At 43.1% G+C, this 13,905-nt stretch overlaps 1 protein-coding gene across 1 annotated transcript in view; it reads right to left on the reverse strand.

Annotated features, from left to right (window-relative positions):
* The window catches only part of GRB14 (growth factor receptor bound protein 14), a 103,091-nt gene extending 92,476 nt beyond the window's left edge, over positions 1 to 10,615 (reverse strand). Inside the window, exons 1-2 of the mRNA XM_084891609.1 lie at positions 10,291 to 10,615; positions 8,731 to 8,863 (exon numbers count right to left, since the gene is read on the reverse strand). Coding sequence (XP_084747735.1) covers positions 8,731 to 8,863; positions 10,291 to 10,439 — 282 coding nt within the window. The 5' untranslated portion in view covers positions 10,440 to 10,615. The remainder of the gene's footprint in view (positions 1 to 8,730; positions 8,864 to 10,290) is intronic.
* Between the last annotated feature and the right edge of the window lie 3,290 nt (positions 10,616 to 13,905).

Here is a 13,905-nt window from a genome sequence, read left to right on the forward strand (position 1 = left end):
AGCTGTCCTTTATCTAGGGTGCCAAAAGGACAATTCCCAAGTCTGCTTATCCCTGATCAGATGCTTACACAACATAATTCACTACTATTTCATATAAGCTGGCTTATTTTAAAATATATTTTTATTGATTTCAGAAGGAGAAAGAGAGAAAAAGAGAGAGAGAGAGAGAGAGAGAGAGAGAGAGAGAGAGAGAGATGTCAATAATGAAAGAGAATCATTGATCAGCTGCAAATGAAAGTAACTAGCATGAATGAGTGAGAGACCAGAGTTGGTAGCTCCTGTCATCAGAGGCTAAGCTCAGAACAATGGGCAAGGGGGTTCCCATCACTGACAGGTGGCATCAACTGAAACCATATCAATTAAATAGACTCCAAGTGAATTAAGAGATTTGAGGTGAAGAAACTGGTCACTATAGGTTAAGTTAGCCAAACCAATCAATGGATCACCACGTCATACACTTATTATAGGTATTTGTTTTCTGAGATCTTTTTTGGGGGGTCCCTAGCCATCATTGTTTCTTCTCCACCACTATATACCATACCTACTGAACCTGCACCACCAGTTCACAACATGCGTTCCCACAACCCTTGCTTAGTGAGCCTTGGTCCAGGGCCCTATGTGCTTTGACCACAGCTGACTGAATAAGAATTAAACACTCTGGGCTAAAATCTCTGTCCAGATATAGACTCCAGGCAGTAACCAGGAGGAAATACTTATTTGGGTGACCGTTTGGGACACATGCACTGACACGCAATCAAGACAAGCAGGACTGCAGAAGGTCATAAAATGAAATCGATTTACACGAAGCAGAGACTACGTGCTACGCTTGGGAGAGAACAAAAGAGAAGGGAGAAAATGGCTGTGGTGATTTTTGCTGACTTTCTAGTTTCTAATATCTCATGAGACCAGTGACCTTTGACCTTCAGGTACTATAACATAACCTTTCAGGCTAGTTCATGTGAAGTTCTGTTTCCTCCACCAAACAATCAATACCTGGTCCAAAGAGTGACTAAAGTCCATTTGTAATATCCCTACCTTTCACCAACTAAACGAAATTGCCCACAATTTTAAAAAGTCAGATTGCCCCAGAGTTTGAAAGCAGCAGAGGATAAGAATACCCCTGATTTTGTACATATGTCAAAGAGAAAAATAATAAAATGTCAAATTCCTATGCCCTTCACCAGGAAGTTATTCTTCAGTGGGTGGTGGAACAGGTTCGAGTTTCTATATTTTTCACCAGCATCCCTGCTCATTCTGAGGAAGGTTGGTCCAGTGACTACACTTCGAGAAGTACTGTTCTAAAGCCTGCTTCAATATTGCTACAAAGATCTGTGTACTTTCAAATTCCTCTCCAAGAAAAATTATATTCATCAAGTGCCAACATTCAAAAGTAGTAATTGCTGTTGGAAAGACATATTTATCTGAAACCCTAATAGAAGCAAGTATTGTTTCTATTATTCTTTTTGCCTTTACATAATATCTGCATTTCATTTTACACCAGATAGGATTTTGTAAAATGGCTTGGGTGGCCTAAATACAATTTATAATGTTTCATGTGAAAATAAATTTAAATTTCCAAAGCACTAATTTAAAGACTTTGAAAGACAGCCATTTTATAATTTCAGTATTTGATGTAACATTCCAACTGAGAAAATTTGATTATAGATGGTTGTAAATGAGAAAATTTGATTATAGATGGTTTTAAAAGTAATTAATGTTCTCATTAGGGAATAATGGCCTTTTAAGGAAATGTGAATATTTTTTCAGAGATTCAGACAAAACCAGGATGTACAGGGTTTACTTTATAAAATTTCAAAGACAATAAATTTTTTTTAAAGAAATAGATGAAATAAAGGATACAAAATCCTAATAATTGCTAAATCTGATAAATGAAAATAGGGGCTGCAGTTTATTGTTTTCTATTGTGTAGACTGGAGAAATGAGTATATGAGAGTGTAGCTAATGGACTCTGCACACAGTTTCTGCATCGCACAAAATGGAATAATTACTTCATCACAAAGGATTAAAATCAGAGGCCCCTAATTTGGGAACAGAGATGAGCTTCTTTTTATCATCCTTGACAAATGAAAGGGAAAAAATTCAAAGGCAGAGCATATATGGAAAAGTCATTTCTTAATAATTTGGAAGATATTTTTTATTTTTCTGAAATAACAAAAAAGATTTAGTTGCATACAGAATACACTAGAAATAGTGTGGTGAGGGGCAAAGCACACAGAGGCATAATCATCTTTTTGATCTCCTTTTATTTAAATTGCAGACGTGCCGAAACCGGTTTGGCTCAGTGGATAGAGCGTCAGCCTGCAGACTGAAAGGTCCCAGGTTCCATTCCGATCAAGGGCATGTACCTCGGTTGCGGGCACATCCCCAGTAGAGAGTGTGCAAGAGGCAGCTGATTGATGATTCTCTCTCATCGATGTTTCTAGCTCTCTATCCTTCTCTCTTCCTCTATGTAAAAAATCAATAAAATATATTTTTTTAAAAATAAACTGCAGACGTACAGGCAAATCACTTCTGGCTTTGGACTTCCTTTTTTAAAGCTTAAAATTTGGATCAGAGACCCACTCACTTGTGTGCTTGTTAGATGCCTTATCTCTTACCTCATCCTGTGGACCATAAACTACATACAAAAGCTAGTTATTAACAATGCTGATACATCTTATTTAGTGATATAACTTATTTTTTGGTAACTTTTTCCTATCAATGTTAGGTTGAAGATGGAGAAGAAAACTAGAAGGGGAAAATACAAAGGCACAGTTATCTTTGTCAAAAAATAAAAAGATTCAGGTCCTTAGCTATTAGAATATTAACAAATGGTATTTGTCACCCCTACTCTTGTATTATGGCAGAGTTATCACTAACAACACTACTATAAGATTATTAATTGAAGAACACTTACGGTTCTTCATTGCTTTGGAAATTGTACCTTCCTCAAAAAAAGATGGTCAAAGCCTCAAGAAATCCAAATTTGTCCAGCCAGTGTGGCTCAGTGATTGAGCCTCATCCTATAAACCAGGAAAGCACAGCTCTATTACATGTCAGGCAATATGCCTGAGTTGTGGGCTCAATCCCCAGTGTAGGCATGCAGGAGGTAGCCAATCAATTATTCTCTCTCATCATTGATGTTTCCATCTCTCTCTTCCTCCCCCTTCTTCTCTGAAATCAATAAAAATATATTTTAAAAGTAAAAAAGAAAGCCAGATTCTGGGTCCAGGTATGCCTCTATCAGCCACAGCATTTCTTAGCCTCCGTTTGCTCATCTGTGAAAGAAGCTCATTTGACTAGATGATCCTAAAGATTTCTTCCAGCTTGAACATTCCATGACATAGTTTTTCATAGGTGTCTTTTTATCTTTAAAATCTTCAAAGGTTTTATTTTGAATTAGATATACTACATAGTTCTGGTAAGCAATTAACCAGAGCAACTATATGAGACAGGTCCATGTACAAAAAGACGATACACTTTGAAATTGCTTTATTGGTGAACACAAAGAACTATGCCTAGGAAATATATCTGGCCAATGTTATAAAAATACTAGGAGAGAGGGTAAGTAAAAGAATTCAGATTTTATCTCATTTTAGCTCTCATTTAAAAAAAAAAAAAAAAAAGAAAAATAGAAGATGCCAACAATACTGAATACTCTGGGATATTGTATTTGCAAAAAGAGATAAGGCATATCCTATTTGTGGTTTCATGGCAGTTTAGCACTCATGCATTATGTAGGCAAGTCAAATTGTAACTATATATATATATATATATATATATATATATATATATATAGCCTGTAAAATGATTTTGGTTTTGAAAAGCCACATATAATTTAGCATTTCTAATGGGAGAAATAATTGCTAAAATGACTGGAATAGTTAAGCAAACCAAAAGAGAGAATATAAAGAAGATACATAGTTTCCTAGAACTTTTTATCCATGTGCAGTATTCAATAGTCCCTATTCCATACTGTCATTTGCATCATCTCAACCAAAGTTCAGAGACAACTGGTCCACAAATAACATCTTGTAAAAGGGTAACCTGTGTTACCAAGACACTGACTGACCTTGGGGAAATCACTAACATAGAATCATGCATTCCCAAAACTTCACTCATTCTAAAGAACTGAGCCTATACAAAGGAATAAAAACAAAGGGTAAGTTCTAAAGGCAAAGTCACAGTAGGGAAAAGAAAACAAAAAACATATGAAAAAGAACCTTCCCTTTTTCCACTTTGGGACAGCCTTTCTCTTCTTAGAGACCCCAATCCTTGGGCTGGAGGAAGAGATGAGCAGAAAGTGCCCTTTCTGGGGGGAACGCCCCTCTGGGACTGGTCTCTAGGACTCAGGCCAGAACTCTGCTCATGAAACAGCACAGCTGTCTATGGGTGCGGAGCTCTCTGAGAAGGTCACTGGGGAAACAGGGCACAAGGCCTGAGCAAGATATCAGTCTGAGACAGTAATACTGCACCCTCATCCCATCGCTCCATTTGCTAAGCCTGATCTGAAGAAATGTCCTTCCCCAAGATAAGATGTCTTACTCTAGGATGATGACGACTCACACGTAGGGCACACCTTGGCTTACCCTCACATCCACACCCACTCTTTCTCTTTTTATTCTAGTAACATAAACAAGCAATACTTATCCCTCTATTCAAAAGAAACCTGCCCCACCGATGCATCTCTTAGACACAGGCATTCTCTATATCCATTCACAAAATTAATCCAACCCCAAATCAAAGCCCCACATTGGTAAACACCCTCTAGATGGCATTTTTGCTTAGCTCAATGTCTCAGAGCCTAGGCACAAGGAACAGGCAGAGCTCTGAAACTCCACCAGACGTTTCCTTCTCCCGTTCTGAGTCACATGGACAATCCAGAATCAATTCTTTCCACCAGCAAGACACACAGTCAACTCTATCATCCACACTTCCATTTTTATAGCCTCAAAAGCCAAGCTCTCAACGGGCCCAGACACTTCAGAATGGCATTTTTCCCTTGGGCTCTTACTTTAAACCTCACTCTACAATAAAGTTCTCAAGAAAGTCTCTTTCTTGTTCATCTCCCCACCCAAAGTCTCAGCCCACCGCTTAAGGAATAACTCCTAACATATGTCTGCTTTGGGAATGTTTACTCCCACTGTCTCCAGTCCTTAACCAAAAGGTACATGCACCAATTAAATTTCACCTCCCCTGCACCAAAGAGAAATATACACTGAGCGGCCAGATTATTATAATCTCTGAATGCATAATAATCTGGCCACTCATTATATATATTAGAGGCCTGGTGCAAGAATTCATGCATGGGTGGGATCTGGCCAGCCTGGCCAGGGGGAGGACCTGGGCGGTTGGCTGGCCTGCCTGTTGGTCTGGTCTGGTCGAGGGGACAATTTGCATATTAGCCTTTTATTATATAGGATATATACTTAGTGGCCAGATTATTATGTGTTCAGAGATCATAATAATCTGGCTACTCAGTGTATATGCCTTGTTATACCAGACTTTTGTCAAAACACAACATTCCATGGACGGCATTACTACTATATGTTACAAGGATTCATCTCTTTCCGATGGTATTTCCTCCATTCCTAAAACTATAAACACACATTACTGAACCCATCACAGGTAGTAAAAGTGCAGAAAAAAAGAAAGAAAACAACAGATGGGAAAAAATGATCAGAGCCTCTCCCTCCCCATTGCAAGCATCTGACTGTTTAAATGTATTGCTTCTATCCTACAAGAATAAGATACATTTTGCCTAGTGAAGCCTCTCTTTGTTTTCTTGGTTCAGAACTGGGGGAAGAATGTTAAGAAAAGATATAATTATTCTAGAATAGAGTAAGTTTTTTTGTTTTCTTTTGGAAATGTGTAATCGTGATGGATCTCCCCTAGTTGCTTCGATCTTGAAATCTAATTTGCTTAAGTTGGTACCACACTAGGAACTCATAAAGAAAGAAAATCATATCTAATAAAATAGTAATATGCAAATTGACCATACCTCTGTTACACCTACAAGCCACAACCACCAGCCAATCAGGAGTGAGTATGCAAATAACCCAACCAAGATAGCTACAGCCACAGAGAGAGCAAGAGGCTTGGGTTTCCCTGGCAATGGAGAAAGCCAAGTTTCCGCAGCCCTGCCTGCCTTGGCCTCTGCCCAAGGCTATAAAGTTTTAATTATAGAAGATAAATAAATCCCAACAAAAATGGCTGCCAGCCACAGAGCGAACAGGAGGCTTGGGTTTCACCAGTGTTGGAGGAAGCCAAGCTTCCTGCACACCCTGGCTGGCTCAGGCCTCTGCTGAAGGCTACAAAATTTCAATTATAGAAGATAAATCCCAATAAAAATGGCTGTGGCCACTGAGGGAACAGGAAGCTTGGGTTTCCCTGGTGATGGAGGAAATCAAGTTCCTAGCCTGCCCTGGCCTCTACTGAAGGCTACAACGTTTCAATTATAGAAGATAAATAAATCCCAGATAACGTGTTTCCCCGAAAATAAGACATTCTCCAAAAATAAGACCTACTGAGTGAAATATAAGGCATCCCCCCGAAAATAAAGCCCCCCCTAGGCTAAACATGAGAGATTTGGTCCACTGATTCTGAAAGAAATGGAGTCACAAGAAATTCACCAGGAAATTCAGGAATTGGATTGTTATGATGATGTTCCAGAAGATAATGACATGATTGTCATTGAATAAATGAGTAAATTCTTGATACTGTAGGATTCACAGTTTGTCTGGTTTGTGTTGACAACTACTGTACTACCGTACAATATACAGGTAATAAATTTCCTTTATTTTCATTTAACAATAAATGTGTACCGTATTCTTCTTCATGGAAAAATAAAACATCCCCTGAAAATAAGACCTAGCGCATCTTTGGGAGGAAAAATTAATATAAGACACTTATTTTCGGGGAAACTGGGTACCAGGGTCTTCGCTTGGGTTGCTGGAGGGCATGGCTGGTCTGAAAACCACCAGAGACCCCTTGCCCAGGCAGCTCCATCTCCCAAGGGGACCCTCACCCTGATCCAGAACACCATACAGGGCAAACCAGCTGGTCCCCACCCATGTACCAGGCCTCTATCCTATATAATAAAAGAGTAATATGCAAATTGACCATCACTCAAACACACAAGATGGCTGTCCCATGTGGTCAAAGATGGCTGCCCCCATGTGGACAAAAGATGGCCTCCACAAGATGGCCAGCAGGGGAGGGCAGTTGGGAGGGACCATGCCTGCAGAGGAGGGAAGTTAGGAGCAACCAGGCTTGCAGGGAAGGGCACTTGGGGGTAACCCAGGCCTACAGGGGAGAGCAATTACGGGGGAACCAGGCCTGCAGGGAAGGGCAGTTAGGGGTGACTAGGCCTGCAGAAGAGGGTAATTAGGGGTGACCAGGCCTGCAGTGGAGGGCAGTTAGGCATCAATCAGGCTGACAGGGGAATGGTTAAGGGGTGGTCAGGCTGGTAGGCAGAAGCGGTTAGGGGCAAACAGGAAGGCAGGCAGGCGAGCAGTTGGGAGCCACCAGTCCTGGATTGTGAAAGGGATGCCTGGGCAGTCGGACATCCCTTGAGGGTCCCAGATTAGAGAGGGTGCAGGCTGGGCTGAGGGACATACCCTCTGTGCACGAATTTCGTGCACCAGGCCTCTAGTCATAAAATAAAAGTCCCTCTTCTAATGATCACTTACAAGTCATCTCCTTCCTACCTTCAGTAAGAGGAATTAATTGAAATAAAGAAGACATGGGGTCCTAAACTCCAATTACCTTTGCCACAGATCCACTATATCACTTTTCTTTAGCAAATGAGGTTGGTTTGGGTTGAAAATATGAAAGATTAAAAAAGATATTAACCAGCCAATCCCCTTCACATCCCCATATCACCCCCTTTCCAATTCCTTACCTACAATTGATAATCTAGTATCACATAGACCTCTTCCACTTACTCTGTGAATAATAAAAGCTCTCAGACTCTACACATGCAGATATTTTGTCATTTAAACCATCCCCAAAACCTGACAGCTACATGTTTTGTTTTCTTTTAATATATTTTTATTGATTTCAGAGAGGAAGGGAGAGGGAGAGTGAACTAGAGAAACATCAATGATGAGAGAAAAATCATTGATGGGCTGTCTCCTACATGGCCCACACTGGGGATTAAGACCACAACCTGGGCTTGTGCCCTGACTGGGAATCAAACCATGATCTTCTGGTTCATAGGTCGCCGCTCAACCACTGAACCACCTGGCCAGGCCTGACAGGTAAGCTTCAACATTCCCATCATACAACTGTGAAAACTGAGGCCTTACGGGCAAATAATGCCAAAGAACTATGTCAGTCAATAGACTTATTTAAAATAGGCCTTTAGCCGAAACCGGTTTGGCTCAGTGGATAGAGTGTCAGCCTTCTGACTGAAAGGTCCCGGGTTCGATTCTGGTCAAGGGCATGTACCTGGGTTGCGGGCACATCCCCAGTTGGAGGTGTGCAGGAGGCAGCTGATCGATGATTCTCTCTCATCGATGTTTCTAACTCTCTATCCCTCTCCTTTCCTCTCTGTAAAAAAATCAATAAAATTTTTAAAAATTTTTAAATAAAAATAAAATTTTATTTATTTAAAAATAAATAAAAATAAAATAGGCCTTTATTAATATTGCAAGTTATTGAGCATTGTAAAGACTGTATAGATTTAGGACTCCTGATAATTTTTAATTAGATTTTTAAAATGCATACCTGTTTTTTTCTTGAGTTTGTTTTGGGAAGCAGGTCTGTCGATAACGCAGATGTCAATGAGGAACAGCATAGCTCAGGAAAAGGGTTTGGAATAGATGACATTTCCAGAACATCAAGATCTTTCTTTTTTCTCCTACACCAAGAGAACATAGGATGTAATTTACATAAAACAGAAAGTAAAATGTAATTGCTGTCAGAATTAAAAAGCTAAGGCTAACATGCACCACTTGGTGACAAGCGTCTGTGATGTACCTTCTGTGGGTTAAAATAAAATGCTAATTAATATTCAATCATGTATAGTTTCCTATCCTTTGGGAAGAGGGGGGATAAAAAGTCACCAGGCATGGAAACCCCATTTCCAGCACTTTGATCATTTCCTTGAAGCCCAAATACATACTATATATTTATGAATGCAAGAATCACCTTTAGGAGTTAGGCATTATTATGCATCCATTAAATTGACAAAGTCTATAAAAAATAGAGTGAATTCATCCCTCGCTATTTTACTAATCACTTTTGGAAGTTATGCTTTATTAATTATAGCTGTGTTCATCTCACTTCAAATTTCATTCACAATGTTGCCCACACACAGTCTGTTGGCTTTTCAAGCACTTATAGATACCAAATCACAAGGCTTGAGGAGGTAAGTGAATAGAACTTGCAAGTGTAAATATCTAGTCTACTGGAAAGTAATTTTAACTTCAGTGAAGTTGAAGCACTTTGAAAATCTGGAGAAAGTACCCATTACATGTATGCATGTAAAGGACTCGAGAATTGCGTATGGTTGCAACCCTTTCCTTTTCTAAAGCAAGTGTAAAACCGTGAACTCTAAAGGCACTTCGTGCTGAATGCTATGGCAATTGGGAGACCTTTCCCAAGCCTCTATTCTTTCACTGCTCAAGTGTCAATCCATGCTCTCTCTCCTTCGGGGTCGCTGTAAGACTCTATGTGGGAGGTGAACTCGTTTAAGGTAGGATTTTTTAAATCTATAAAATAAGCCGAAACCGGTTCAGCTCAGTGGATAGAGCTCAGTCAGCCTGTGGACTGAAAGGTCCCAGGTTTGATCCTGGTCAGGGGGCATGTACCTGGGTTGCAGGCACATCCCCAGTAGGGGGGTGTGCAGGAGACAGCTGATCCATGTTTCTAACTCTCTATCCCTTTTCCTTCCTCTCTGTAAAATATCAATAAAATATTTTTAAAGATCTATAAAAAAGCGTTATTTATTTATTTATTTATATTTTAAATACAGGGCCAGGAAGAATGAAGGGGGTGGGCGGTGAGCCTGAAGCGAGGCCTCCCGCTTCGCAGGGATGGGCAGCGGGATGGGCAGAGCCGGGCTCTCCCGGAGCGGAGATGCTATTTATAAGGCTCCTCCAGATCGCAATGTCCCGCCGCCCCGGTGGCTGCCAGCTCCGAGGGACTGGTCTTCGGAGACTTTCCCAAACTTGGCCCCGCTCTGGGCACATGGCTCCCCCACACACACACACCCCACCCCCCGGGCCCGCCCCCTCGCCCCCGCGCCGGCCGCCCGCCCGCCCCTCCCGGCCCGCAGGCTCCTACCTGTCCGCCGCCGGGGCGGGGAGCGCGCGCGCGGGCAGCCCGGGGCCCGGCGCCAGGTCCCGGGCATCGCCCCTCCCCCGGGCCGCGCCGCACACCTGGGCGGCCGCCCTGCCCGCCGCGCCCGGGCCGTCCGGGAGGGAAGTGGTCATCGCGGCCGATCCGATCGGGGGCCCGGGCGTCCGGGGGGACCCGCGCCCGGGAGCCGGCGGCGGGAGGCGGGAGGCGGGAGGCGAGGGGCCAGGTCCGGCCGCCGGGCGCGCTGCAGGTGCGGTGGCCTCGCCGCTGCGCTCCGGCCCGGGCGGCTCCGGAGCTGCTCCAGCGGCGGGCGCGGCGGAGGGGGAGGCGGGGCGGGGGCGGAGGGTGGGGAGAGGGGAGGAGCGGTGGGTGGGGGCCGAGGGCGGCGGGGCGACGCGCGGAGGGGGCGGGGAGGCCGCCCGGTGCTGTGGGGCCCCGCGCGGGCCGGGGGCGCTCCGGGGCGCTGGCGTCCTCCCCGGGCTCCGGTGGCTGCGCCCCTGGCCTGGCCGCCGGCCCCCCAAGTGGGCGCCGGGGCGCGAGGAGGAGCCCGGGGTCCGAGTGGGCCCCGCGCCGCTGGAGGCGGGGAGCCAGCGGGCGACGATCCCGCCCGGCTTGCCTGCGGGCCTGCAGGTGGGGCTGTGTGCGCGCCGCCCGGACCCCCAGCCCCCTCTATTCCTTTCTTCTCCTTCTGCAAGCTGAGATCATCACCTAAGCTGGGGCTGGGCCGCCATGACAGGCCCACGGGGCCAGGGGGCCAGGGGGGCCTTGGAGCCAGGTTGGCCCCAGTCTCCCCTCCTTCCATCCGCAGCCCCAGGCTGGGGTAGGGGGAATTGGGGGGCCAGGGTGGGAGGAGGGGAGGCAGTAAGTACAATCAATATAGGAAGCTGCTGAAGTGTTTGAGAATTCTTAAGAAAGCACAAGGAAACCTGAAGATGTCCTAGGAATTAGAAAAGAAATGATTCATATTTCTTTTCACCAGAACAGCTCTTGTTTAATAAGTTTCCACTCCGCCTGGCCCTATTCCCCCCTCGCAGCAGCCTCGTGTCAGATCTTGCAGATAAGGAAATTGGGGCTGAAAGCCATGGAGGACCTTGAGCAACACAGCCCACGTAATTGGTGCAGGCGAACTTCCACCCCCAGAAGATTCCCTATCAAAACCCAGGCCCCTTTGTAACGGCGATTATGTTCCCTTTCAGAGATGCGGCGATTCTACCATGAGGATCCGGGTGATACGCTTGTTTCTGCTCTTCCATAAGTGCCCCCAGCCCAGGGCACCATGGAGGATTTCCAAATGTTTTCCGCTGTGTTCCTAGACCAAATCAGATAATATCTGTTCCTGGCATCTGTTTCGCCGGGTTTTCTTAACCTCTACCAACCTCTGTCCAGGGAAAGGCAGATGACACTCTGCCTCCCGAGGAAACAGGCCAAAAATCCGTGCATTCTCCCCATCCCCCGCCCCACCACCACACACACTGGCACCAACCTCCACTGACACCCAGGGGTCGCTAACTCCCAGCCTTTTAGGAAACTAGGAGAAACTTCACGGAGGCAGAAATTCTTTGAGTGAAAGAGCTTAATGAATCCAAGTTCTTCATTTTCCTGATGTCAACATGAACACCCAATAAAGAGCAGGATGGCCTGGGTCACGTGGTGGGTGTGTTCTCTAGGAGGCTTTATACAGAGCGATGGCCAAGACAGGACAAAAGGGTAGTTTTCCTGAGGGATATCATTAATAATGATATGATACGTCACATGTAGATGCTGTGTTCCAGGCAAAGCCCTCACTCACATCCAATTCACTAAATCATGGTGTGGATTCTGTGTGTGTGCTTTTAAAGAGTTTAATGTAAAAGCATACAGACATATTGAGGTCATGCCAGCAAAATGAAAGTTTTGTATTAGCAGAAAACTTGAACAAAAGACATAAAGAAAGAAAGAAACTTTCATTATCATCATCATTGCCATCATCCCTATTTCCATCCAAAACTTGCAGGCAGCCATTTCTCCTCTCTAAAAAAGATACTATTGGAGCACTCTAACAGGAGAGGCAATCAGTTCGTATCATAGTGACCAGTCATTCCACTGGCTGTTCTGCCTTTCAGTTTACTTGCATATTAGACTTTTATTATATAGGATTCTTTCATGCTTTTATAAGTAGCTGTAGTTTTGTTTTGTTTTTTTCCCTAGTATATGTAAATACCACAATTTATTTATCCATTCTACTACTAATAAACATCAGGACAATTTCCAGCTTTTGACTATTAATACTGCTACCATGAACATTTTGTATACTTCTCTTGGTGCACAAGTGCATGCATTTCCATATGGTATATGTACAGGAGTGGCATTGTGAGCTCATAATATGTGTATGTTCAGCTTTAGTAGATACTGCCAGTTTCTTAAATTGATTGTACCAATTTTTACCATCATCAGAAATACATAAGTTTCCCAAGTTCTTTACATCCTTGACAACTAGAATATTACTAGGATTTTTGCCATAGACATTCTGGTGAGTGTATAGCACTATCTCATGGTGAAATTGACTTTTCTTTATGACTAATGAGGTTAAGCACTTTTCCACACGGTTATCTGTCATTTGCACAACCTCTTTTGATAAGTACCAGTTATTCTGCCCATTTTTATGATGAGTTGTCTGTATTTTTCTTGTTTTTTAATAGTTCTTTTTATTTTCTAGTTAGCAGCTCTTTGTTAATTATATTTTGTAAGTATATTCTTGCATTTTGTGTCTTACATCTTAGAGCTCTTAAAGGTATCTTTTATAAACAGAAGTTCTAAAATATAAGCAAATTTACCTTTTTATAATTAAATTTTTACTAGAGGCCCGGTACATGAATTCATGCACGGATGAGGTCCATTGGCCTGGTGGGTGATCATGGCCAATCAGGGCCAGCCGGCCAGGGGGAGGGACTGTGGGAGGTTGGCTGGCTGGCCCCGATTGGCCCCAGGAGGTTGGCTGTGAGAGCGCACTAACCACCAGGGGGCAGCTCCTGTGTTGAGTGTCTGCCCCCAGGTAGTCAGTGCACATCATAGTGACCAGTGGACAGGTCGTTCAGTCATTCAGTCATTCAGTCACTTAGGCTTTTGTATATATAGATGTCCTGCTTAGAAACTTGTCCTAAGTATTTATTGTTTTGCCTTTCACATTTAAATCTGTGATTCACCTAAGACTGATTTGTTTTTCTTATGGTATGAGGTTGGGAAGGTGTATGCAGGGCTTCTTTTGTCATAATTCAATAGTCCATCTTTCCAGGGGTCTTTCCTGGGCTTTCTCTTCTATTGCATCATTTATTTGTTAATATTTATACCAATATTACATTGCCTTAATTACTATAATTTATAAAAAGTCATGGTATTCAGTAGAATAATGATTTTTCATTTTATTCTCCTTTAACTTATTAACTGTAGTATTAACTTTGCAAAGACCTGATGGGATTTGATTGGATTGCATTAGATCAGTTTGGGGAGAAATAGTATTTTTTAAAATAACTTTCCCAATCCATGAAATTACTAAACTTTTTCCACTTGATTATACAGTTGAGCCTAGAACAACATAGGTTTGAACTTTATGTTTTTTTCAAT

This window comes from Pipistrellus hanaki (genome assembly GCF_964339955.1).
Source record: "Pipistrellus hanaki genome assembly, chromosome: 8".
Taxonomy (NCBI): Eukaryota; Metazoa; Chordata; class Mammalia; order Chiroptera; family Vespertilionidae; genus Pipistrellus; species Pipistrellus hanaki.